Consider the following 27,525-nt stretch of genomic DNA (forward strand, 5'->3'; position numbering starts at 1 on the left):
ATACTTATGTGGAGTGTGAGAACATACCAATTTTTTTTATATTTAAATTAAGTTGTAATTTGTTTATTTTATTTCCCCACTGGCGGAGTTTATTTATTTGTAATATGTTTTTGTGAATAAGTTTATTTTAATTGCGAAGTGATATGCTTTTAGCACAACTTGTATAGTATGCTTTTTAGTGCTAAAAACCTACCAAATGCATTATAATCTTATCAGCAACCCATTAACAGTTCCTATAAACTAATACCACTGTAAAAATGACTCAAAACAGTCACTTCTCAAAAGATGAAAATGTTTTGTCATATGTGAAAAGTGTGAAAACGAACAAAACATTGGTTAAATATTTAGGCAAGCTGAATGAAAATAGTAAGATTAAGTACTTACTAGGAAATTTGTTGGCGGGGACACCGTTATCCTGTAGTGGTAAAGGAGTCCTGAGTTATTGGTCATAGGACGACATTCTTTTATAGGCTGTTTGAAAACGGTGAAACAATTTAACAAAATGTATATGTAAAAACCAAACCTTTGCTAGATTTGTCAAACTCTACAGTCTATTAAAAACAAAAATTATTGTAACACAAGAGTGTAAATGGCTTAGAAGTGAAGGGGGGGGGGTTAAATACTCCCATAGACAATTCAATTTTGAATTCAACATCCCTTTAAGGGGGCAGCTATATAAAAAGTATATAATTAAAATAAGAATCTAGAAACACTTCAGTAATGTTTACAGTTTCAGTAGTTCTCTTGCATATAATTATCACAGATGCAACTTACATGAATAACCATAGTACAGAAAGTAATTGACATTTAAGCAAAAATCAGCTAAGGTTGTAAAACAAGTTGAGAACTATTGATCTAAGAGAAAAAAGGAGGCTTTTGCAGTTTGTTGCTATGGCTAAGTCTTAAGTAAGTTGTCAATTGACTCGGAGCTGGAGGGGTCTGTAGATGTAAACCCATTATTCTAATGTTAGTGGCAGTGCACATAAGGTGAATTAACTGCATAAAATCACTTATTCAGCAGCTTGTCTGTGACTTGTTTTGTTCCCCTACATGCCCAAGTGATTGCAATTAGCTTTTTCAGATTGACATGCTTAACATCAACATTTTTCTTTGTAGTTATTATAGAGAGTAACAAGACATCCTCTGGCTAAACAGCAATTTATTGCTGACACACAAAAGTTTAGGGAAAGAGTCAAGCAAAAGTCTAAAAACAAGCAATATTTACAAGTTATGGTGATATTTTTTTATTTTATTTAGGTTTCCTTAAAGGAGAAAAAATGTGCTGCATTTTGGCACAATATTATGAGCATGAATTTCACTCTAAACGTGATACAAGACATAGGCCTTACCTCCTCCCCCGGGTAAATGCTGTGTCTGATTCCTGTCCTCCGAGCCTTAACGCTGCATTTACACAGTGGGCCATCATTCATCTAACAAAAGAAAATAAGTCATCAATGTAAACATTTAGCAGAAAATAAAAAACATTGTGGTTTATTCCAGTAGTTTTACTCACACAATTTAATAGTATTTCTTTAGTACAAACCTTGGATCAGTTACCAAAATGTATCCAACCTTAGATTGGTTTTTAATCCCCTAAATTGTGTCTTGAAAATCTGTTAAATAATTTTCCTAATTATTTTTTCCAAAAAAAAAAAAAAGATGCTGGTACAATTCTAGTTGTAATATTCTGATATCTTTAATTTTGTATTTAAGAGTGATAGTTCTTTAACGTTTATTTCAGTCCCTAAGAACACCACTAATTGTTCGTCTTCTGGCAGTTTATAGTGAGGAAGATTTTGTTTGCAAAGTATTCTCATAATGGACTTCTTGCTACAGCATTTTGTTGTTTTGCAACCTTCTATACATTCATCATATAATATAACCTGTCGTATCTAACACAACCTATCTCCAATATTTCACAGTGAGCACCTAGTCTTAGTTTTTACGTCTATCAATAAAGACATTTTTTTTTTTTTCTTGAGGGGATTTTAAAATGGATTACAGTTTGCATTCTTTTAATTGCAAGATAAAAGATGAGAAGTGATGAGGAGGGAGTCTACAATGACCCTATCTCCCCTTCTAATTTACTTAGTGGTGTATGAGACCACTCATATAAAAGAGGAAATTATTTTTCAATTAAGGGGTCACATGGTAATGGTTACCAACTGTTTTAACTATACACCTGTACTGTGTTTGAGGAGGGGGCACTTTTAAAGTCAAATTAAAAACATAATTTATGTTTGCATGATAAATTCATTCTTTCATGGCGGTGAGAGTCCACAATCCATTACTACTGGGAATTACTCTTCCTTAACACTAAGAGGAGGCAAAGATTCCCAAACCCCAAGAACTCTATAAAACCCCTCCCACCTCACCAGTACCTCAGTCTACTGTATAGCCAAGCATAAAGAGGAAAGGAAAGTAACAAGAGCAATAAATACATTCATTTGGATAAAAAAAATATATAAATAATAAAATGTGAGAACTGGGGGAATCTAAAAATTGGTGATATTTTTTAGAGATTCTATATATTATTTCATTTTTATGTTTGTTTTTGGATTTTTTTTTAAATCATTTTTTGCTATGCTGAATGACAGGGGTAGGGACATGCATACATTAAGACACCCCTTTGTAAAATCAGAAGTTTAAGTACATTTAAATGGATATAATATTTGTATGGTTAAATATTTTATGCCTACAAATTTTCTGCATAAATATCAAGATGGTACATAGTGACAAAAGAATTTAGACTTACCGATACATTTCTTTCGGTATGATAAGAGTCCATAGGTGTCCATAATATGTGGTATATATTTCCTGCCACTAGGAGGAGGTCAAGAACCCTCACAAAAGCTTTAAAGGGACATTATGGTCAAAATGTAAATGCGCATAGATGAATTACAACTTTGAATAGAACCATATTTGCAATATTGATGTATTAGCATAAATGCTTCTGGTAAAAGTTATCACTGTTTTGGTGTTAGAGTTTTTCTCTGCATGTGCATGTGAAGCACAGCCAGATGTTCACAGTGCACCAGCATTTTAATTACTGCAGCTGCTCAGAGCACTAGTGCTTCTTGTATCATGCCAGCAATTAACAAATTGAGTCATTACCAGATGGTACAAGCACCTTAGTCTTTCTGAGCAAGTTCTGTGTTTAAAATGCTGGTGCATGGTGCATACTTAAATACACTTTTGAAACAGCTATAGCTTTTATTAGAAGCATTTTTGCTAATACATTTATATTACAAAAATGCTTCTATTCAAAACTGAAATGCTTCTATGCGGATTCCAATTTTGGCTGGCATGTCCCTTTAAAGCATCCCACCACTTCTTTCAACTCAATTTACGTATAGCAGAACAGAGGAGAGAGACAGAAAAGGTAGGAAGACAGAAAACATGGTTAAGATGTGCAAATAAAAACTGTCGCCCATATAGAAAAAAACGAGGTCCTATGGACTCGTCGTCCCGAAAAAAAAAAATGTATCGGTAAGTAAAAATTCTGCTTTCTTTTGAAAGATGATCAGAGTCCATAGGTGTCCATAACATGTAGTAAAGAAGATAGTCCACAGCACTCCAAAAATATCTTTCAGCAATTTATTAGTGGAAAATAGCAACGTTTCAGGGTCACAGCCCCTTATTCTTGCTTGAACATCAAGCATGAATAAGGTGCTGTGATCCCGAAACGTTGATATTTTCCACTAATAATTTGCTGAAAGATATTTTTGGAGTGCTGTGGACTATCTTCTTTACTACATGTCTTTGGGGACTTGGCAGTGTCCTCTGTTTTCACGATCACCCACTACTATTACTGTGCTGTACTCCCCTACTTCGGCTTGTCCATAACATGTGGGATACAATACCCAAGCTGAGAGTCCATGTTAACGACGAGTGAAACAAAATGATGGCAGTTCCTATTTACCGGACACTGCGGCCTGAAGGACTTTCCTGCCAGAAGCAGCTTCAGAAGAAGCATAAATATCAAAATGGTAAAATTTTAAAAAAAAGGTATGGAGAAGACCAAGTTGCCGCCTTGAAAATCTGTTTCAAGGAGTCATTATTGAAAGCCCAAATAGTATTCACAGACCTAGTAGAATGAAGAGTTATTCTTTTGGAAGAAGGTTTTCCCACAACCAAGTAAGCCTTACGAATAGTCTGCTTCAGCCATGATGCCAAGGCACCACTGTAGCCTTTTGACCCTTTCTGGGACCTGAAAAGTGGACAATATTCTCTAAAGACTCTACCTTCGGAAGAAAGTCATATTAAGTCTGGAGGACCGTTTTATCCTGATGAAAAATAAAGAAGGTGTACTCAGAAGACCAAGCTGAAAATTAAGAAACTCTATAGTATATGCTTCTCAATTGTTCAGTCCAAGTGAATAGTTGATAGGGTGCAGTGGTTTTCCTCTGCCCAAGACAGAATGTTAGATACTTTTTGCATAGCTAAGTGACTGAGTCCCTTACTAATTATTGACATATGCCATGACAGTGACGTTGTCCAACTAAAAAAAAAACAAATTGTCCCTGTTTGAGAAGGGGCCAAGACTGAAGGGCCTCAAGAAATAAAAAATAAAAAGGTCTAGAAAGTCGATACTCCCTGCGCTCTTCTGGACTTCCAAACAGTGCCCCAACCCATCAGACTTGCGTCCGTTGTGACTATGGTCCAGGTAGAACGAACAAAAAAAAAAAAGAGAGTTTGCCTTAAGAATTGAGCTGTATCTGCAATTCCAGTTGGAAACAATCCTTTGACCACTGTTATGGAAAATTGGAGAGGACGAAGCATAGACAATTGGAAAGGACAAAGATGAAAGAGTGTCTGATGCTACCATAAGACCCACTTCTTCCATACATTGTGCTACAGATGGAGAATGAGCCATATGTAGGGAACAACAGGCAGTCTAAAGTTTGGTTCTGCAAATATCTGAGAGAAACAAGCGCATTTGAACCAAGTCTATTATCACCCCTGGAAAACCACCCTTGTGTTTGGGGATAAAGAACTTTTGGGTACATTGATTTTACATCTATGTTCCTGCGGAAAAGATACCAAGACAGAGCTTGGATACAAATATTGTCCAAATAAGGGGCAATGGAGATTCCCTGTGCTCTGATCACTGCTAGGAGAGCCCCTAACACATTCGTAAAGATGCAAGGGGCTGTAGCCAAACCAAAGGGGAGGGCCACAAATTGGTAAAGTTTGATTAAAAAAAAAGAAGCAAATTTTAGAAACTGGAAATGATCCTTGTGAATTGGAATGTTCAGACATGCATCATTTAAAGAAAAAAGGGGGGTTGGGGGAAGTAGAGTTATAGAAATGGTGCCAGGTTTTACATATATTTACTATTGAAAATGATATTCTAAATACCAGAATTTTAAATTTTGTGAAACAACAGCAAAACCTGGAGTGGATTATTCAATAGAACAACTGACAACAACTAGACAAACTAGTTGTAACTGAGAGTACAACAAAGTTTAAAGAGAGAATAATTCCACTAAGTATTATCAAACTTAACTCTACTTATATCAAAAAAGTGTTCAAAATAATAAAATCGTTCCCAATCATTCATACATTAAAGTTTATTAATTCAACTAAGGAACTCACACTCATACAGTAGCAGAAGCTGTGAATTAAAACCACTTAAACTCTGTGGTTTGCATAATAGCCATGGAATAAGTATGTCCACTATTAGATATCCTCAATCCGTAATGAATTTAAATTAACTAAGCCCTTACAATCCGAGGGCTGCATTAATATTAATATGTAACAATAAAGGATTAGAGGACATAAGTTTAACCACTTATTAATCTAATTTTCCACAAGAGTAAGCAAATTAAAAACAAACAACAGGAGAGGCTAAGCTGCCCCTGTCGGACCCCTGAAAAAATAAACTTTAATGTATGAATGATTGGGAACGATTTTATTATTTTGAACACTTTTTTGATATAAGTAGAGTTAAGTTTGATAAAACTTAGTGGAATTATTCTCTCTTTAAACTTTGTTGTACTCTCAGTTACAACTAGTTTGTCTAGTTGTATGCATCATTTAAGTCTATGGTTGTCATAAATTGACCTTCTTGAACTAGAGGTAAAATGGTACGGATGGTTTCTATTTTGAAAGAAGGTACACGGACACATGTTTTCAGAGTCCTTAGCTCAAGGATAGGACAGTAGGTGCCTTCCTTCTTTGGGACAATGAAGAGGTTGGAATAGAAACCCTGTCCCTGTTGAGAGTTTGGAAGAAGTTGGATCACTCCCATATCCTCTAAGTCTTGAACACATTGAACAAAGGCAGCTGCCTTTAGAGGAACCTTTGGAACATGAGACAGATTAAATCGTTCCCAGGTAGGTCTGTTGTGAAAGCCTTTGCAATAACTCTTGGTATATTATATTGAAAATCCTGGAATCAATCTGCCATCTACAAAAAGATCTTCTTAACAGGGGGCCATAAATTCATGGTGATTTTTGATTGGAATTGGGCTTTTTGGTCTGAGACCAAGAAGATTTTAGCTTCCAGGAAGGCTTGGAAGATTCAGACTTCTGGTTGGATGGGTACTTTTGATCTCTAGGGTAGTGAAAGGAAAAAAAAACAAAACACATTTTTTGTTTGTACTTCCCCTTAGGTTTCTTGTCCTGAGAAAGAAAAGCCCCTTTTCCCACAGTGACAGTTTTGATAATATCCAATTGATCCAAAAAGCATCTTCCCTTCAAAAGGGACTGATAGCCGATTCTTAGAGACCATATCAGCTGACCAATATTTAAGCCATAAAGCTGTCCTTAAGAAAACAGCAAAGGACATATTCTTGACATCAATTTTAATTATGTCAAAGACTGCATCACAAATTAAATCATTAGCCATATTAAGGATTTTAATGCAGTTGCGAATATCCTCATATTGATCAGAAACCATCTAAAAAAGAGAATCACACTAGAAGGAAGTCACAGTAACCACATAGCTGATTGCTACTGCGGGTCTAAGTTAAAGAGCTGATTGGGAAAATAATTTCCTAAGCAATAATTTCCTAAGCGATCAACTAAAACAAAGATTTAAAGAGAGAGGGTATTCTCAAAAAAAGTTTGAAAAATGCATTTGACAAGTCAAAACTGAAAAATAGAGAAGCTTTACTATATGACAGCAAAGACAAGATAATAAACAACTCTAGTACAAGATTCATCAGCGCATACAATGATAGATGGCGTGATATTCATGCAATACTACAGAAACATTGGCATATTGTATTGGTTGATCCAATAATTGCCAAATTTGTAGGGAACACACCATTGATGACCCCAAGGAGAGCCCCAAATTTAAAGGACATGTTGGTCCATAGTCACTTCAGGTCTACTAATACAAATTGGCTTACAGCTAAAAAACACAAAGATGGGAACTTTAAATGCACACACTGCTCTGTCTGTACAAACATGCTTACAGGGGAAAAATTTTATGACAATCTAGGTCTGCCACATAGGGTAAAGGGTCATATAACCTGTAGAAGTGAAGGTATTATCTATATGGTATCATGTAATTGCCCAATGTTCTATATAGGAAAGACGTATAGAGAACTGAAAGAAAGAATTAAAGAACACAAGCGGGATATTAAAAATAAAAAATAATTGTATAAAGAATAGCAGTGTAGCAAGACATTTTATGGAATTCCATAACAGCAATAACAAAATCTTGCGATTTAGGGGCCTGGAGTTAGTTAACATTAAAAGTAGAGGGGGGAATTTAGACCAAATCTTACTGTGTAGAGAAAGTAAATGGATCTTTAACTTGAAAAGTTTAAAACCTTTGGGTATGAATGAGGAAATAAATGTTGGTTCTTTTTTTATGAACAAATTATACATAGATTTTCTTTCAAGAATTCATACATATTAAAAAGCTTTTGCTGATCAGTAATGTAAGAAATAATGTATATGAGGGAATAAAAACACTGTCATATATTAATGAATCAAAACTAGTTTATTAATTTTTCCAAAAGCTCAGTTTGTTTGACACAGCAGGCTACCCTTTGATTGTAATGATATTACAACCAAGAATATAAAATTAATAGTATTATATTTAGTCAACATTATAATGTATATGTATAATTTCACCGAGCAATAGATTCAAAACAAAGGCGGAGCCAATTGTATATAACAAAGGAGGAGATCCTGCAATCACTATCAAGCCGGAAGAAGCCCGTATGTTTGAACGGGTGAAACGCGCATAGCTGCTACTCAGCGGGTTTGTCAGCTGCAAGCCACTGATTGCTACTGCCAATCTGCTAGAACCACCAAAAGAGGCGCGCTTATGCGCTCAAGTGCCTCTGAAATGTTCGTAACCACTTTGGCATCTTAATAGGAATACTTGTGGCAATACCAATACTGCAAATGTGACAACACGGTGCAAATACCCCACTCCGGAAGAAGGAGACAAGCATACATGGTGTAAGGTAATACAGCATAAAACCCCAGTGAACCTGGAAATGCAGATAATGTGAAAGAAATACAGAGCTACCTAAGAGCTTACATCGACAAAGGTAATATAGCGGTTTGCTGTTTATCATGTTATGTATCCGTGGTTGAAAGGGTACAAGGCCAATTGTTAAGACAATACCACCAAGTTCTATGCCCTTGGATTACAAATACAGCCTGTTTATTCTGTGATCGGAGATATGAACTTATCATGGTGGTTTGTGAACTCTAAATAACTTGCCTTTTGGTGGGACATTTTGCAGCTTTAGAGCTCAACATTGTAATTATATTATATTTGGAACTTTATACAGATGTCAGATGTATGAACCATATGCAGATGTTCTATACGGATATGTTCCTGTTGCAGACAAGCAGTAGATCTATATATGTTGTCATCATGTTACATAAATAAATTTGTATTATGCACTAACTGGGGGCATATATTTTTCTCTCCTTTACCCTCTTGTGCTTTATGTGGGGATATTTACGATAGCGTAACAGTCTAGTGCTGGATAATAGTGGTCTTTATTCTCTTTTGAGAGATATATATATATATATATATATATATATATATATATATATATATATATATATATATATATATATGGTTCAGAGATATTGTAAAAGGCTCAGATAGCCATAGTAAAATATCAAAATATAGGCAGCTTAAAAATGAGTTTCACAAGAGTTAGTTGCGTTAGAATATAGTGCACGATATATGTTCGGTCACTATGGAAACCAATAAGCTAGTTACTGTCAAGCTACTAAATAATAAAGTACCTAAAAACGTGGGCAATTGGATTAGAGATCTACATTATCGCAAGAAGTAGTTGGTCTACAAGTGGAGGCTAAAGAGAGTAGGTGAGCAATATTATAAATACCTGGAAGCATTACACTATAGATTAATCTGCACATCCTAGATAAAGTCACATTCATAGCAATGTTAACATATATTTCCAATATAATATATGCATCAAAGTCTCTTATCACATCAAGCTATGATATACACAAATAATAAGAGGAAGCATAACCATACATAGGCTAGTCCTGTTCATGCCTCCCAGAGTACTAAGTGCGTGTTACTATTTATCTGTTGCTGAATGGAAAGATTGTAATATAATTCGGGCTTTTAAAGGGACAGTCAACCATAGAATTGTTATTGTTTTAAAAGATAGATAATCCCTTTATTACTCATTCCCCAGTTTTGCATAACCAACACAGTTATATTAATGTACTTTTTACCTTTGTGATTACCTTGTATCTAGGAACCTTCTTCCAGCCCCCTGATCACATGACTGTGACTGTTTATTATCTATTGTCTTAAATTTAGCATTGTATTGTGCAAGATCTTAAATAACTTTCTGTGCCTGAACACAGTGTTATCTATATAGCCCACGTGTACTTTCTGTCTCTTTGTGTTGAAAAGAGATTTAAAAAGCATGTGATAAGAGGCAGCCCTCAAAGGCTTAGAAATTAGCATATGAGCCTACCTATGTTTAAACTAAGAATACCAAGAGAAAAAAGCAAATTTGGTGATAAAAGTAAATTGGAAAGTAAATTAAAATTAAAAGTCCTATCTGAATAATGAAAGTTTAATTTATACTTGACTGTCCCTTTAAGCAAGGTAATGGTTAAATAGTAAGGAATCCCTTTGCTGGTGTATCTATATCGGGAAGCTGCATACATCAGGGCGATATCTTACTGATATCTACCATGTGGTTATTATGTGTACACTGTCTAAGTAGATCCATCTATCTATGGGATGCGGGTGTACCGCAGATGACAGTATGACCATAGACCCCTGAGTTATCCCCCGCATTGTATAAGAAACAATAAGAGCATACATAAAGTAAGACCTTCAGTCTAATCCACCCACTAGCTATCCTCTAGGCTCTCAGGGAAGACATTGAAAACATACATGAGCAGGACAAGAGTTTGATATAGAGGTACAAGACATAAGGGTTGCTGTACATTTGGAGATAATTTAAATTTGAAGGCAGAGGAGTATAGCATATACCTTCGTATTGGCAGACTGGAAGGGGGTGGTCAGTGCATAGATTTATCTCTAGGTAGATATCCTGGGGGCACCTAGGTTTTATAGGGCAGTATATATATATATATATATATATATATATATATATATATATATATATATATATATAATGTATGGAGTATTTTAACCTGGATTCGACTGTCTCTAGGTATACGAGTCTAGTAACTGCCAATGCTAGCGATCTGTATGATGCCCTCTAAGGATCTTGAACTGATGAGACGTAGTTAAACAGGGGGAGTAGAAATCAGTTAGTAGCAAGGGCAGATAAGTTGCATACACGTAATCCAAGTACATATGGATAGGTTCTTATTGGGTGTCTACAAATAGATATCTATATACCTAGCGGAGAGTTTGATCTTAATGAGGCAGGTAGTAACTTAATAAAATAGAGATATATATATATATATATATATATATATATATACACACACATACATATATATATATATATATATATATATATATATATATATACACATAATTACATACACACACATGGAAACATTTGAAAGAACATACAATAAACATAACTACAATAAGAACCTGGTAAAACATAAGAGCTCCAGAGCTAACTTAATGGGGTAGGAACACATAAATTAACAGACAAGCATTTAATCTGTGATATGGTAATGGGGCACACAACCTGTCCTCCAATGCAGTATAGGAAAGAAAAAGGGCAATATTGATGCTAGCATCACGAGTTCTCTAAAGGTGGGTGACGAGATGCTCTATAGTAAATTTGTCAGATACGGTAGTCCCTTCATCCAAAACCTCTCTTCGGGAGATGAGACAATCTAGGGAGGCAGCGGGGTGGAGAGCCATATATGCTGTAGACAGCCCGTAAGTTCGATAGGAGCCATTGGCTGTAGAGCAGAGGTAGCCTTAACAGGGCATATGAGCTGTGGGGTATGGATATCTTGATGTCCGCGGTGTTTGTGCGGTAGTGAATGTCCTTTCGTTCCCCCGTGGTGCCTGGTGTTAGCTCAGTGGATCCCCTTTCTCTGACAGAGGTCTTCCTGTGCACCCGGTGGCCAGCCGCACCAACCCGGGTCACAGCTGCAGAGAACTCCGGTTGAGGGTTATTAAGCCTGGTGGATGTGGGGGGGATCAAGCAAGGACGCAGGAGGTATGAACTCTTTGTGACAAGAAACAGGTCCCCGTTTTTTGGTGGCTTTCGTCTTACTTTCAGAATCCAGCTTGGGGGAGGGTGTACAGCTCTCGTCTCTGCATGTCATGTCATATGGCAAGTAGACACTCTTGTTATCCGCCATCTTAGCCGAGTCTCCATGTTCCCTGTCTCTAGTCGCTCTGATGATATCCGTGAGGTCTTCGAAGTTACTGCACATTCGATGCTCTAGGCTGCCCAGAAGCGCCCATATCTGTCGGGCGAGGTCCTCCTCCATGGGTGACTTAGATCCAGATGGTATTAAACCCTGTAACAGTATAAGAAGTAAATACCACTCTCCCGGGTAGCCCACACACCAGAAGAGGGGAGGTAGAAGGTATTGTGAGATGGGCCCCAACGCTCTGGTTTGAGTGTAATAAATTAACCCTTCTGCTTGAGTTAATCACGATAATTTTAATATATCAAGGATCATCATTGCTTCTTTGTGCAGTATAGATGGCTATTATGTGAAGAGCTTGAGATATTAATATAAAAACCAACAGTTTCTGCAAGCTAGGTTCGGAGCTGCACTATTCTGCCTCTTCTCATGGCTGTGGCTTGGTCACACCCCCCGTGGATACTTTATTTTGAACCTATAAGAAGGTACATGAAGAATGTCTGGTTTCTTCCATTATTTGGATATACATTATTTAAGCAAGTCTGGTGTTTCAAAGGCCTTAGGCACTTTAGGCAGAGCTTTAAAGACCTGTTTCAACTTGGAATCCTCTGGATTCGGTTCTGATAGTTTTAAGGTATTCAAAACCTCCTGAAGCAGGAAGCGGATATGGTCCACTTTAAATCTAAATGTGGAATCAGTCTCCAGCTCATTTACTGGTTTAGGGTCCTCAGAGGAAATATCACCCTCAGAAACAGACTCAGCCGAGTCAGAGCTTTGTAGATTAGGTAGTAACTAAGCCTGGGGAATAGGACCCTGCGTGTTACAGGTGGTGTGAGGTAAATCTCCTGATTTTCGTTTATGCTTACTTGGTTCGGGATAGCCGCTAAAAACTCTTTTGAAGCCAAACTGTGGAGAAAAAATAAGTGGAATTCCCTTGAGCCACATAAATAGGCATGGGCACTAAACGTCTGCCAGGTGCCATACTGACAGGACTATGGGAGATTGGAGATGTGGGACACAATTAGCACACAACTAGTTAATTTGGTCCACTGGAACAGTTTTGTATAATAAACAGGGATAATGGACTGCAGTATTTTAACTGGTGGTCTCTGTCAATGGGTCAGTCATATTAGATGGGGGGTACTGACATGACTCCAAAATAATAAGCAAAAACAGAATGTATGCTTACCTGATAAATTACTTTCTCCAACGGTGTGTCCGGTGCACGGCGTCATCCTTACTTGTGGGAAATATCTCTTCCCCAACAGGAAATGGCAAAGAGTCCCAGCAAAGCTGTCCATATAGTCCCTCCTAGGCTCCGCCCACCCCAGTCATTCGACCGACGGACAGGAGGAAAAAAACAGGAGAAACTATAGGGTGCCGTGGTGACTGTGGTTAGAGAAAATAATTCATCAAACCTGATTAAAAAACCAGGGCGGGCCGTGGACCGGACACACCGTTGGAGAAAGTAATTTATCAGGTAAGCATAAATTCTGTTTTCTCCAACATTGGTGTATCCGGTCCACGGCGTCATCCTTACTTGTGGGAACCAATACCAAAGTTTTAGGACACGGATGAAGGGAGGGAGCAAATCAGGTTACCTAAACAGAAGCACCACGGCTTGCAAAACCTCTCTCCCAAAAATAGCCTCTGAAGAAGCAAAAGTATCAAATTTGTAAAATTTGGCAAAAGTGTGCAGTGAAGACCAAGTCGCTGCCTTACATATCTGATCAACAGAAGGCTCGTTCTTGAAGGCCCATGTGGAAGCCACAGCCCTAGTGGAGTGAGCTGTGATTCTTTCTGGAGGTTAACGTCCGGCAGTCTCGTAAGCCAATCGGATGATGCTTTTAAGCCAAAGAGAAAGAGAGGTAGAAGTCGCTTTTTGACCTCTCCTTTTACCAGAATAGACGACAAACAGAGAAGAAGTTTGTCTGAACTCTTTTGTAGCTTCTAAATAGAATTTTAGAGCACGGACTACGTCTAAATTGTGTAACAAACGTTCCTTCTTTGAAACTGGATTCGGACACAAAGAAGGAACAACTATCTCCTGGTAATATTTTTGTTAGAAACAACCTTTGGAAGAAAACCAGGCTTAGTACGCAAAACAACCTTATCTGCATGGAACACCAGATAGGGCGGAGAATACTGCAGAGCAGATAACTCAGAAACTCTTCTAGCAGAAGAAATAGCAACCAAAAACAAAACTTTCCAAGATAACAACTTAATATCTATGGAATGTAGAGGTTCAAACGGAACCCCTTGAAGAACTGAAAGAACTAGATTTAAACTCCAGGGAGGAGTCAAAGGTCTGTAAACAGGCTTGATCCTAACCAGAGCCTGAACAAATGCTTGAACATCTGGCACAGCTGCCAGTCGTTTGTGTAATAAGACAGATAAAGCAGAAATCTGTCCCTTTAGAGAACTCGCTGATAATCCTTTATCCAAACCCTCTTGTAGAAAGGAAAGGATCTTAGGGATTTTGATCTTATTCCATAAGAATCCCTTGGATTCACACCAGCAGATATATCTTTTCCATATTTTAAGGTAAATTTTTCAAGTTACCGGTTTTCGGGCTTGAACTAGAGTATCTATCACAGAATCTGAAAACCCACGCTTTGATAGAATCAAGCGTTCAATTTCCAAGCCGTCAGCTGGAGGGAGACCAGATTTGGATGTTCGAATGGACCCTGTACAAGAAGATCCTGTCTCAAAGGTAGCTTCCATGGTGGCACCGATGACATATTCACCAGGTCTGCATACCAAGTCCTTCGTGGCCACGCAGGAGCTATCAAGATCACCGAGGCCCTCTCCTGCTTGATCCTGGCTACCAGCCTGGGAATGAGAGGAAACGGTGGAAACACATAGGCTAGGTTGAAGGTCCAAGGCGCTACTAGTGCATCCACTAGAGTCGCCTTGGGATCCCTGGATCTGGACCCATAGCAAGGAACCTTGAAGTTCTGACGAGACGCCATCAGATCCATATCTGGAATGCCCCATAATTGAGTCAACTGGGCAAAGATCTCCGGGTGGAGTTCCCACTCCCCCGGATGGAATGTCTGACGACTCAGATAATCCGCCTCCCAATTTTCCACACCTGGGATGTGGATCGCAGATAGGTGGCAGGAGTGATCCTCTGCCCATTTTATTATTTTGGTCACTTCTTTCATCGCCAGGGAACTCCTTGTTCCCCCCTGATGGTTGATGTAAGCAACAGTCGTCATGTTGTCTGATTGGAATCTTATGAATCTGGCCTTTGCTAGTTGAGGCCAAGCCCTGAGAGCATTGAATATCGCTCTCAGTTCCAGAATGTTTATCGGGAGAAGAGACTCTTCCCGAGACCATAGTCCCTGAGCTTTCAGGGATTTCCAGACCGCGCCCCAGCCCACTAGACTGGCGTCGGTCGTGACGATGACCCACTCTGGTCTGCGGAAGCTCATTCCCTGGGACAGGTCATCCAGGGTTAGCCACCAACGGAGTGAGTCTCTGGTCTTCTGATCTACTTGAATCACTGGAGACAAGTCTGTATAGTCCCCATTCCACTGTTTCAGCATGCACAGTTGTAATGGTCTTAGATGAATTCGCGCAAAAGGAACTATGTCCATTGCTGCAACCATCAATCCTACTACTTGCATGCACTAAGCTACGGAAGGACGAGGAATAGAATGAAGAACTTGACAAGCGTTTAGAAGTTTTGACTTTCTGACTTCTGTCAGGAAAATCCTAATTTCTAAGGAATCTATTATTGTTCCCAAGAAGGGAACTCTTGTCGACGGAGACAGGGAACTTTTTTCTATGTTCACCTTCCATCCGTGAGATCTGAGAAAGGCCAGAACGATGTCTGTGTGAGCCTTTGCCTTTGAAAGAGACGACGCTTGTATTAGAATGTCGTCCAAGTACGGTACTACTGCAATGCCCCTTGGTCTTAGAACCGCTAGAAGGGATCAGAGTACCTTTGTGAAAATCCTTGGAGCAGTGGCTAACCCGAATGGGAGGGCCACAAACTGGTAATGTTTGTCCAGAAAGGCGAACCTTAGGAACTGATGATGTTCTTTGTGGATAGGAATATGTAGATACGCATCCTTTAGATCCACGGTAGTCATAAATTGACCTTCCTGAATTGTGGGTAGAATCGTTCGAATGGTTTCCATTTTGAACGATGGTACTCTGAGAAATTTGTTTAGGATCTTTAAATCCAGAATTGGTCTGAAAGTTCCCTCTTTTTTGGGAACTACAAACAGATTTGAGTAAAATCCCATTCCTTGTTCCGCCGTTGGAACTGGGTGTATCACTCCCATCTTTAACAGGTCTTCTACACAATGTAAGAATGCCTGTCTCTTTATTTGGTTTGAGGATAAGTGAGACATGTGGAACTTTCCCCTTGGGGGTAGTTCTTTGAATTCCAGAAGATAACCCTGAGAAACTATTTCTAGTGTCCAGGGATCCTGAACATCTCTTGCCCAAGCCTGAGCAAAGAGAGAGAGTCTGCCCCCTACTAGATCCGGTCCCGGATCGGGGGCTACTCCTTCATGCTATTTTGTTAGCAGCAGCAGGCTTCTTGGCCTGCTTACCCTTGTTCCAGCCTTGCGTCGGTTTCCAGGCTGGTTTGGTTTGAGAGGCATTACCCTCTTGTTTAGAGGATGCAGAGTTAGAGGCCGGTCCGTTCCTGAAATTGCGAAAGCAACGAAAATTAGACTTATTCTTGGCTTTGAAAGGCCTATCTTGTGGGAGGGCATGGCCCTTTCCCCCAGTGATGTCTGAAATAATCTCTTTCAATTCTGGCCCAAAGAGAGTCTTACCCTTGAAGGGGATATTAAGCAATTTTGTCTTGGAAGATACATCCGCTGACCAAGACTTTAGCCAAAGCGCTCTGCGCGCCACAATTGCAAACCCTGAATTTTTCGCCGCTAATCTAGCTAGTTGCAAAGTGGCATCTAAAATAAAAGAGTTAGCCAACTTAAGTGCGTGAACTCTGTCCATAACCTCCTCATACGGAGTCTCTCTACTGAGCGACTTTTCTAGTTCCTCGAACCAGAACCACGCTGCTGTAGTGACAGGAACAATGCACGAAATGGGTTGCAGGAGGTAACCTTGCTGTACAAAAATCTTTTTAAGCAAACCCTCCAATTTTTTATCCATAGGATCTTTGAAAGCACAATTATCCTCGATAGGAATAGTAGTGCGCTTGTTTAAAGCAGAAACTGCCCCCTCGACCTTAGGGACTGTCTGCCATAAGTCCTTTCTGGGGTCGACCATAGGAAATAATTTCTTAAATATAGGAGGGGGGACAAAAGGTATGCCGGGCTTCTCCCACTCCTTATTCACTATATCCGCCACCCGCTTGGGTATAGGAAAAGCGTCAGGGTGCACCGGAACCTCTAGGAACTTGTCCATCTTGCATAATTTTTCTGGAATGACCAGGTTGTCACAATCATCCAGAGTAGATAACACCTCCTTAAGCAGTGCGCAGAGATGCTCTAATTTAAATTTAAATGTCACAACATCAGGTTCTGCTTGTTGAGAAATTTTACCTGAATCTGAAATTTCCCCATCCGACAAAACCTCCCTCATGACCCCTTCAGATTGGTGTGAGGGTATGACAGAGCAATTATCATCAGCGCCCTCCTGCTCTACAGTGTTTAAAACAGAGCAATCACGCTTTCTCTGATATGCAGGCATTTTGGATAAAATATTTGCTATGGAGTTATCCATTACTGCCGTTAATTGTTGCATAGTAATAAGCATTGGCGCGCTAGAAGTACTACGGGCCTCCTGCGTGGGCAAAACTGGTGTAGACACAGAAGGAGATGATGTAGAACTATGTCTACTCCCTTCATCTGATGAATCATCTTGGCCAACTTTACTATCTGTGGCAATACTGTCCTTACTTTGTTTGGACGCTATGGCACAATTATCACACAATTTTGAAGGGACACACACATTGATCTTCAAACATATAGAACATAGCTTATCTGAAGGTGCAGACATGTTAAACAGGCTTAAACTTGTCAAAAAAGTAAAAAAAAAAGTTTTAAAACAAAACCATTACTGTCTCTTTAAATTTTAAACAGTGCACACTTTATTACTGAATATGTGAAAAAGTATGAAGGAATTGTTCAAAATTTACCAAATTTTCACCAGTGTCTTAAAGCATTCAAAGTATTGCACACCAATTTTCAGAGCTTTAACCCTTAAAATAAGAGGGTTTTAACCCCTCTACAGTCCCAGCTACAGCCTTTGCTGCGACTTTACCAAACCCAGGGGGGAATACGATACCAGATGAAGCCTTCTAGGAACTTTTCCAACTACTTTCAGATCCTCACACATGCATCTGCATGTCTTGCTCTCAAAAGTAACTGCGCAGTAATGGCGCGAAAATGAGGCTCAGCCTACAACTGGGAAGGCCCTTCCTGACTGGAAAGGTGTTTAACACAGTGCCTGACGTTAAAAAACGTTCCCCAAGCTTATAAGTGTGAATTACAAGCATAAACATGTATAAAATGCCCAAATAAAGCAATCGATTTTGCCCATAAAAGTGTCTACCAGTTTTATAGCCCATATTAAGCCCTTTATTCTGTTTGAGACTAAGAAAATGGCTTACCGGTCCCCATGAGGGGAAATGACAGCCTTCCAGCATTACACAGTCTTGTTAGAAATATGGCTAGTCATACCTTAAGCAGAAAAGTCTGCTGTTTCCCCCAACTGAAGTTACTTCATCTCAACAGTCCTATGTGGAAACAGCAAACGATTTTAGTTACTGTCTGCTAAAATCATCTTCCTCTCACAAACAGAACTCTTCATCTTTTTCTTTTTCAGAGTAAATAGTACATACCAGCACTATTTTAAAATAACAAACTCTTGATAGTAGAATTAAAAAAACTACAACTAAACACCACATACTCTTAACCATCTCCGTGGAGATGTTGCCTGTGCAACGGCAAAGAGAATGACTGGGGTGGGCGGAGCCTAGGAGGGACTATATGGACAGCTTTGCTGGGACTCTTTGCCATTTCCTGTTGGGGGAAGAGATATTTCCCACAAGTAAGGATGACGCCGTGGACCGGACACACCAATGTTGGAGAAACTGAAAGAAAGTGGGAATAAGATTTATTCAAAAGTAGCAATCTTATGATTGTTTGTTGTTTGTGTATTATTTTTCTGGGATATCTCTATATATCTGTAAAAGTTGTATATTGTATCTGTAAAAATCTGGAGTACCCAGGATCTACATATAACAACATTTTTAAAAAAGAAAGAACAGAGGAACCAACCCTGGCGTTCTATAATAGGGGTAGCAATAATGTTAGAAGTTTAAGCAAAGACCACCTCGCCGTCTAACTGCTAATAGCCACTATTACTCTTACTAAAGAGATGGACATCAACACAACTAGACCCCAATCCTTGCTTGCAGGGAAAAGTACCCATAAAAGGATTAAAATAAATCTTCAGACACCATCTTCGCCATCCTCCCTTGATCAAGGCAAAGAGAATGATTGGGGGTTATGGGTAAGAAAAGTGATACTTAAAAGCTCTGCTGGGTGCTCTTTGCCTCCTCCTGCTGGCCAGGAGTGAATATCCTACTAGTAATTAGAATGTTTTGTGGACTTTCATTGCCATAGGAAAGCAAATAGCTGGACAGAACAAAGGGTCGCCTTGGGGTTGAGGTCAGAGCTCTGTGTAGGACATTGAATTTCCACCACACCAGACTCTTCAAACCTTGCTTTGTGCACAGAGTTTAGTCATGCTGGAAAAGGAAAGGGCCTTCCCAAAACTGTTACTACAAAGTTGGAAGCACATGGTTGTCTAAAATTTCTTTGTACCCTGGAGCATTAAGATGACCCTTCAATGAGACTAAACACTGAGACTGGGACTAGCCCAAACCCTGGCAAACATTGCCAGACTATTATCCCTCCTCTACCAAAATTTAAAATAGGCATTTTGTATTCCAGTAGGTAGCATTCATCACACCTAGATAACGAAGTGTGGTTCATCACTCCAGAGAACATGCTTCCAAAAGCTCCAGAGTCCCATTGGCAACACAACTGCAGCTGATGCTTGGCATCAGGTATGTAGGGGTGAGGCTTGTGTATAGCTGCTTGGCCATGGAGACCCACTCCATTGCTGACACTCAGTTTTTGTGCCGATGTTGTTTCCAGATTCAGTTTTAAACTCTGTAGTGAATGTTACAACAGATGATAGGCCACTGTTACACGCTACAGCACCCAGTAGCCCTGATCAGTGAGTTTGTGTAGTATATAATTTTGTGACTAGGCGATTGACGCTTCCCCTTGTGGCAGAGGTGACATATCACAGTGCCTCGTTTAAAAAGTCAATGAGCTTTTTCAGTAAAACCCATTGTTACTGCCATTGTTTGCCATTTCAAGGTTATGTTCTGCATTTAATGCACCTGTTAGCAATAGGTGTGGCTGAAACACCTGAACTCCATAATTAGTAGGGGTTCTTGCATAGTTTTGGCCACAGTGTATTTTAATTTTATATTTAAGTTATTGCATCATATTGTAGCTAAACTATTTTATACCAGGCCATGTGCTACAGGGGGCCTATTTGACCCTTTACATATACAAAAGATTAATGCAGCTATTAATACTTATGTATACACTTATATTAATTTATACTAGTTGGTAACTGAAGCGGTGTTATATTCCAAATTTTGCATTGGGTCCTGTGGTTTCTACTTAAACCCCTGTGACAGGCCGACCACTGACATAGATCTACAGGGACAGCTAGAGACAGGCTGACCATTCAAGCAGATGTGAAACAGGAAAGGCTGACCACTCAAGCAGATGTGGAATAGGAATTAAGAGGGATTATACACTATTGTATATGCTATGCACTCACAGATGTAGAGCCAGGCAGGGTGAGCATTCACGTATATCTGAAATCATAAATGGAATGATACATAGTAGGTTATTTTGAATACTAATTGAAGTAAAACAAGATAGGCTGAACACTCACACATATCTGAAATAGGAGAGGAGTGGGATGCACTCACAGATGTGAAAAGGGGAAGGCTTAGCACTCTAAAAAGAGGAGATAGTGGGATTATGCACAATAGGATATGCTGAGCGCACACATATTTGAAACGGGACAGGCAGAACTCTTATAAAGATTTGAAATAGGAAGACAGATGATGCACAACAGGACAGGCTGAGCATAATTCCTCTCTGTGAAAAAGGGGCAAGCTTAACCTGTTAAAAACATATTAAAATGTACAGTCTACTTGAAAATTATTTTTTAAAAAGATAGATAATCCCTTTATTACCCATTCCCCGGTTTTGCAAAACCAACACTGTTCTATTAATATACTTTTTACCTCTATGATTGCCTTGTATCTAAGCCTCTGCAAACATCCCCCTTATCTCAGTGCTTTTTAAAAACTTGCATTTTAGCCAATTAGTGCTGGTCAGTGCACAACTCCATGGTAGTGAGCCCAATGTTATCTATATGGCACACATGAACTAGTACTGTGGCTGTGAGAAGTTAATAAAATGCACTGAGATAAGAGGCAGTCTGCAGGGGCTTAGAAACAGGCAGAGATTTAGAGGTTATAAAGTATATTAAAAGAACAATGTTGGTTGTGCAAAGATGGGGAAGGGGTAGTAAAAGCTTATCTAGCTTTTTAAACAATAATAAAAAAATAAAAATCTGGTGGACGTGCCCACTAGCGAAGGAATATTGGCGTGCAATAAAAAAAAGAAATCCACTTTAATGATAATGGCCTTACTTCCACCCCAATTGTCTGGGCTTCTTTTCAAGCTTACATGAGGGGTTATTTTATTAAACAAGCAGCAGTAGCAAAAAAGAGAGACAAGGCGGCTCATTGGCAGAACTCACTTGTTAATTACAACAATAACAATTATATGCACGAGCCTCACACTTTATAAAATGTCCAATTACAAACTATCATATCCCAAATACGCCGGGTGGAGCTACAGGGAGTACAGACAACTCTAGAAAAATTTAAGCAGATATTTTACTACAGCAATAACAAAGCGACAACATTACTGGCCAATAAATTACATAATAGAGCGGCTCAGCGTCAGATTATTTCTATTAAAGAGGGAATGCAGACAGTGACAGCACCAAAGGGAATTGGAAAGGTGTTTCACACATACTATCAATCCCTATATAACCTAAACAAAGGAACTATGCCATCCAATTCCACTACACATCATATTAAAATGCTCCAGCTGCCATCTGTTTCACTAGAACATAGGAAATACTTACAGGACCCTATCACCTCGGAAGAGATTAGAGAAGTTATCAAACATTTAAAAGTAGGGAAAACCCCAGGGCCGGATGGCTACACTGGTAAATTTTATAAATGTTGTGCGGAAGTTCCAGTCCTTCTTATATTCTTTAACAATACCAGGTAAGCAGGGAGGTTGTCCCCAGAGTTCCTGGAGGCCTCTATAATCACCCTTTTGAAACCCTATAAAGATCCACAGAACTGCAGCAGCTATAGGCCGATTTCCCTTATCAATATAAATGCCAAGATTTATGCTAAAATATGGGCTAACCGACTGGCAAAAATATTGCAATTCTTGGTTCATAGTGATCAGGTGTGGTTTATCCCTGGGAGGGCCCCAATAATACCAGGAGGATTCAACATATATTAACAGAAGCCAAGAGACGGGGGGGTTCCCCCCTCCTTGCCCTGTCCCTTGACGCAGAGAAAGCATTCGACAGGGTGAGGTGGGATTACCTTTGGGAGACTTTGAGGAACTTTTAGAGTTCCCCTGTCAATTTGTTGCAGCAATTCAGGCCCTGTACACGTCTCAGACTGCCAGGGTGAGGGGTGTGGGTTTCATTAAAGATAGCTTTAAAGGGACAGTCTACCATAGAATTGTTATTATTTTAAAAGATAGATAATCCCTTTATTACCCATTCCCCAGTTTTGCATAACCAACACTGTTATATTAATATACTTTTTACCTTTGTGATTACCTTGTATCTAAGAACCTTCCTCCAGCCCCCTGATCACGACTGACTGTTTATTATCTTTTGTCTTAAATTTAGCATTGTTTTGTGCTAAATCTTAAATAACCCCCTGTGCCTGAACATAGTGTTATCTATATGGCCCACGTGTACTTTCTGTCTCTGTGTTGAAAAGAGATTTAAAAAGCATGTGATAAGAGGCAGCCCTCAAAGGCTTAGAAATTAGCATATGAGCCTACCTAGGTTTAGTTTATACTAAGAATACCAAGAGAAAAAAGCTAATTTGATGATAAAAGTAAATTGGAAAGTTGATTAAAATTAAAAGTCCTATCTGAATAATGAAAGTTTAATTTATACTAGACTGTCCCTTTAATGTATCAAATGGAACAAGACAGGGTTGCCCCTGTCCTTTCTGCTCTTTGCCCTGGCAGTGGAACCTCTTGCTCAAGCAACTAGACAGGATACAGACATCAAGGGGATAAAGTTAGGAGACTCACATCACAAAAACAGAATTTATGCTTACCTGATAAATTACTTTCTCCAACGGTGTGTCCGGTCCACGGCGTCATCCTTACTTGTGGGATATTCTCTTCCCCAACAGGAAATGGCAAAGAGTCCCAGCAAAGCTGGTCACATGATCCCTCCTAGGCTCCGCCCACCCCAGTCATTCGACCGACGGACAGGAGGAAATATATATAGGAGAAACCATATGAATACCGTGGTGACTGTAGTTAGAGAAAATAATTCATCAGACCTGATTAAAAAACCAGGGCGGGCCGTGGACCGGACACACCGTTGGAGAAAGTAATTTATCAGGTAAGCATAAATTCTGTTTTCTCCAACATTGGTGTGTCCGGTCCACGGCGTCATCCTTACTTGTGGGAACCAATACCAAAGCTTTAGGACACGGATGAAGGGAGGGAGCAAATCAGGTCACCTAAACGGAAGGCACCACGGCTTGCAAAACCTTTCTCCCAAAAATAGCCTCCGAAGAAGCAAAAGTATCAAATTTGTAAAATTTGGCAAAAGTGTGCAGTGAAGACCAAGTCGCTGCCTTACATATCTGGTCAACAGAAGCCTCGTTCTTGAAGGCCCATGTGGAAGCCACAGCCCTAGTGGAGTGAGCTGTGATTCTTTCGGGAGGCTGCCGTCCGGCAGTCTCATAAGCCAATCGGATAATGCTTTTAAGCCAAAAGGAAAGAGAGGTAGAAGTCGCTTTTTGACCTCTCCTTTTACCAGAATAAACAACAAACAAGGAAGATGTTTGTCTGAAATCTTTAGTAGCCTCTAAATAGAATTTTAGAGCACGGACTACGTCCAAATTGTGTAACAAACGTTCCTTCTTTGAAACTGGATTCGGACACAAAGAAGGTACAACTATCTCCTGGTTAATATTTTTGTTAGAAACAACTTTCGGAAGAAAACCAGGCTTAGTACGCAAAACCACCTTATCTGCATGGAACACCAGATAGGGCGGAGAATACTGCAGAGCAGATAACTCTGAAACTCTTCTAGCAGAAGAAATTGCAACTAAAAACAAAACTTTCCAAGATAGTAACTTAATATCTATGGAATGTAAAGGTTCAAACGGAACCCCTTGAAGAACTGAAAGAACTAGATTTAGACTCCAGGGAGGAGTCAAAGGTCTGTAAACAGGCTTGATCCTAACCAGAGCCTGAACAAATGCTTGAACATCTGGCACGGCTGCCAGTCTTTTGTGAAGTAAAACAGATAAAGCAGAGATCTGTCCCTTTAGAGAACTTGCAGATAATCTTTTTATCTTGTTCCATGGGAATCCTTTGGATTCACACCAACAGATATATTTTTTCCATATTTTATGGTAAATTTTTCTAGTTACAGGCTTTCTAGCCTGAATCAGAGTATCTATTACAGAATCTGAAAACCCATGCTTTGATAAAATCAAGCGTTCAATCTCCAAGCCGTCAGTTGGAGGGAAACCAGATTCGGATGTTCGAATGGACCCTGAACAAGAAGGTCCTGTCTCAAAGGTAGCTTCCATGGTGGAGCCGATGACATATTCACCAGGTCTGCATACCAAGTCCTGCGTGGCCACGCAGGAGCTATCAAGATCACCGAGGCCCTCTCCTGATTGATCCTGGCTACCAGCCTGGGAATGAGAGGAAACGGTGGGAATACATAAGCTAGGTTGAAGGTCCAAGGTGCTACTAGTGCATCTACTAGAGTCGCCTTGGGATCCCTGGATCTGGACCCGTAGCAAGGAACCTTGAAGTTCTGACGAGACGCCATCAGATCCATGTCTGGAATGCCCCATAATTGAGTTATTTGGGCAAAGATTTCCGGATGGAGTTCCCACTCCCCCGGATGGAATGTCTGACGACTCAGAAAATCCGCTTCCCAATTTTCCACTCCTGGGATGTGGATCGCAGACAAGTGGCAGGAGTGATCCTCCACCTATTGAATTATCTTGGTCACTTCTTTCATCGCCAGGGAACTCCTTGTTCCCCCCTGATGATTGATATATGCAACGGTCGTCATGTTGTCTGATTGAAACCTTATGAATTTGGCCTTTGCTAGTTGAGGCCAAGCTCTGAGAGCATTGAATATCGCTCTCAGTTCCAGAATGTTTATCGGGAGAAGAGACTCTTCCCGAGACCATAGACCCTGAGCTTTCAGGGATTCCCAGACCGCGCCCCAGCCCACTAGACTGGCGTCGGTCGTGACAATGACCCACTCTGGTCTGCGGAAGCTCATTCCCTGTGACAGATTGTCCAGGGTCAGCCACCAACGGAGTGAATCTCTGGTCTTTTGATCTACTTGAATCATCGGAGACAAGTCTGTATAATCCCCATTCCACTGTCTGAGCATGCACAGTTGTAATGGTCTTAGATGAATTCGTGCAAAAGGAACTATGTCCATTGTTGCAACCATCAATCCTATTACTTCCATGCACTGCGCTATGGAAGGACGAGGAACAGAATGAAGTACTTGACAAGAGCTTAGAAGTTTTGATTTTCTGACCTCTGTCAGAAAAATCCTCATTTCTAAGGAATCTATTATTGTTCCCAAGAAGGGAACTCTTGTTGACGGGGACAGAGAACTTTTTTCTTTGTTCACCTTCCATCCGTGAGATCTGAGAAAGGCTAGGACGATGTCCGTATGAGCCTTTGCTTTTGACAGGGACGACGCTTGAATTAGGATGTCGTCCAAGTAAGGTACTACTGCAATGCCCCTTGGTCTTAGAACCGCTAGAAGGGACCCTAGTACCTTTGTGAAAATCCTTGGAGCAGTGGCTAATCCGAATGGAAGTGCCACAAACTGGTAATGCTTGTCCAGAAAAGCGAACCTTAGGAACTGATAATGTTCCTTGTGGATAGGAATATGTAGGTACGCATCCTTTAAATCCACGGTAGTCATAAATTGACTTTCCTGGATGGTGGGTAGGATCGTTCGAATAGTTTCCATTTTGAACGATGGTACCCTGAGAAATTTGTTTAGGATCTTCAGATCCAAAATTGGTCTGAATGTTCCCTCTTTTTTGGGAACTATGAACAGATTGGAATAAAATCCCATTCCTTGTTCTCTTATTGGAACTGGATGTATCACTCCCATCTTTAACAGGTCTTCTACACAATGTAAGAATGCCTGTCTCTTTATTTGGTTTGAAGATAAGTGAGACCTGTGGAACCTTCCCCTTGGGGGTAGTTCCTTGAATTCCAGGAGATAACCTTGAGAAACTATTTCTAGCGTCCAAGGATCCGGAACATCTCTTGCCCAAGCCTGAGCAAAGAGAGAAAGTCTGCCCCCCACCAGATCCGGTCCCGGATCGGGGGCTATCCCTTCATGCTGTTTTGGTAGCAGTGGTAGGCTTCTTGGCCTGCTTACCCTTGTTCCAGCCTTGCATTGGTTTCCAGGCTGGTTTGGGTTGTGAAGTATTACCCTCTTGCTTAGAGGATGCAGAATTAGAGGCTGGTCCGTTTCTGCAAAGGGACGAAAATTAGGCTTATTTTTAGCCTTAAAAGATCTATCCTGTGGGAGGGCGTGGCCCTTTCCCCCAGTGATGTCTGAAATAATCTCTTTCAAATCTGGTCCAAATAATGTTTTACCTTTGAAAGGAATGTTAAGCAATTTTGTCTTGGAAGACACATCCGCTGACCAAGACTTTAGCCAAAGCGCTCTGCGCGCCACGATAGCAAACCCTGAATTTTTTGCCGCTAATCTAGCTAATTGCAAAGCGGCATCTAAAACAAAAGAGTTAGCCAATTTAAGTGCTTGAACTCTGTCCATAACCTCCTCATACGAAGATTCTTTACTGAGCGACTTTTCTAGTTCCTCGAACCAGAAACACGCTGCCGTAGTGACAGGAACAATGCATGAAATTGGCTGTAGAAGGTAACCTTGCTGTACAAAAATCTTTTTAAGCAAACCCTCTAATTTCTTATCCATAGGATCTTTGAAAGCACAACTATCTTCGATAGGAATAGTAGTGCGTTTGTTTAGAGTAGAAACCGCCCCCTCGACCTTGGGGACTGTCTGCCATAAGTCCTTTCTGGGGTCGACCATAGGAAATAATTTCTTAAATATAGGGGGGGGAAACAAAAGGTATGCCGGGCTTTTCCCACTCTTTATTTACTATGTCCGCCACCCGCTTGGGTATAGGAAAAACGTCGGGGGGCACCGGAACCTCTAGGAACTTGTCCATCTTACATAATTTCTCTGGAATGACCAAATTGTCACAATCATCCAGAGTAGATAACACCTCCTTAAGCAGTGCACGGAGATGTTCTAATTTAAATTTAAATGT

General features: G+C 40.0%; 1 protein-coding gene across 1 annotated transcript in view; it reads right to left on the reverse strand.

The window, feature by feature from the left end:
- Nucleotides 1-27,525, reverse strand: part of DROSHA (drosha ribonuclease III) — a 734,939-nt gene that overhangs the window by 663,278 nt on the left and 44,136 nt on the right. The window contains exons 7-8 of the mRNA XM_053714616.1: nt 1,350-1,430; nt 385-471 (exon numbers count right to left, since the gene is read on the reverse strand). Coding sequence (XP_053570591.1) covers nt 385-471; nt 1,350-1,430 — 168 coding nt within the window. The remainder of the gene's footprint in view (nt 1-384; nt 472-1,349; nt 1,431-27,525) is intronic.

The sequence above is a fragment of the Bombina bombina genome, chromosome 5 (assembly GCF_027579735.1).
Source record: "Bombina bombina isolate aBomBom1 chromosome 5, aBomBom1.pri, whole genome shotgun sequence".
Taxonomy (NCBI): Eukaryota; Metazoa; Chordata; class Amphibia; order Anura; family Bombinatoridae; genus Bombina; species Bombina bombina.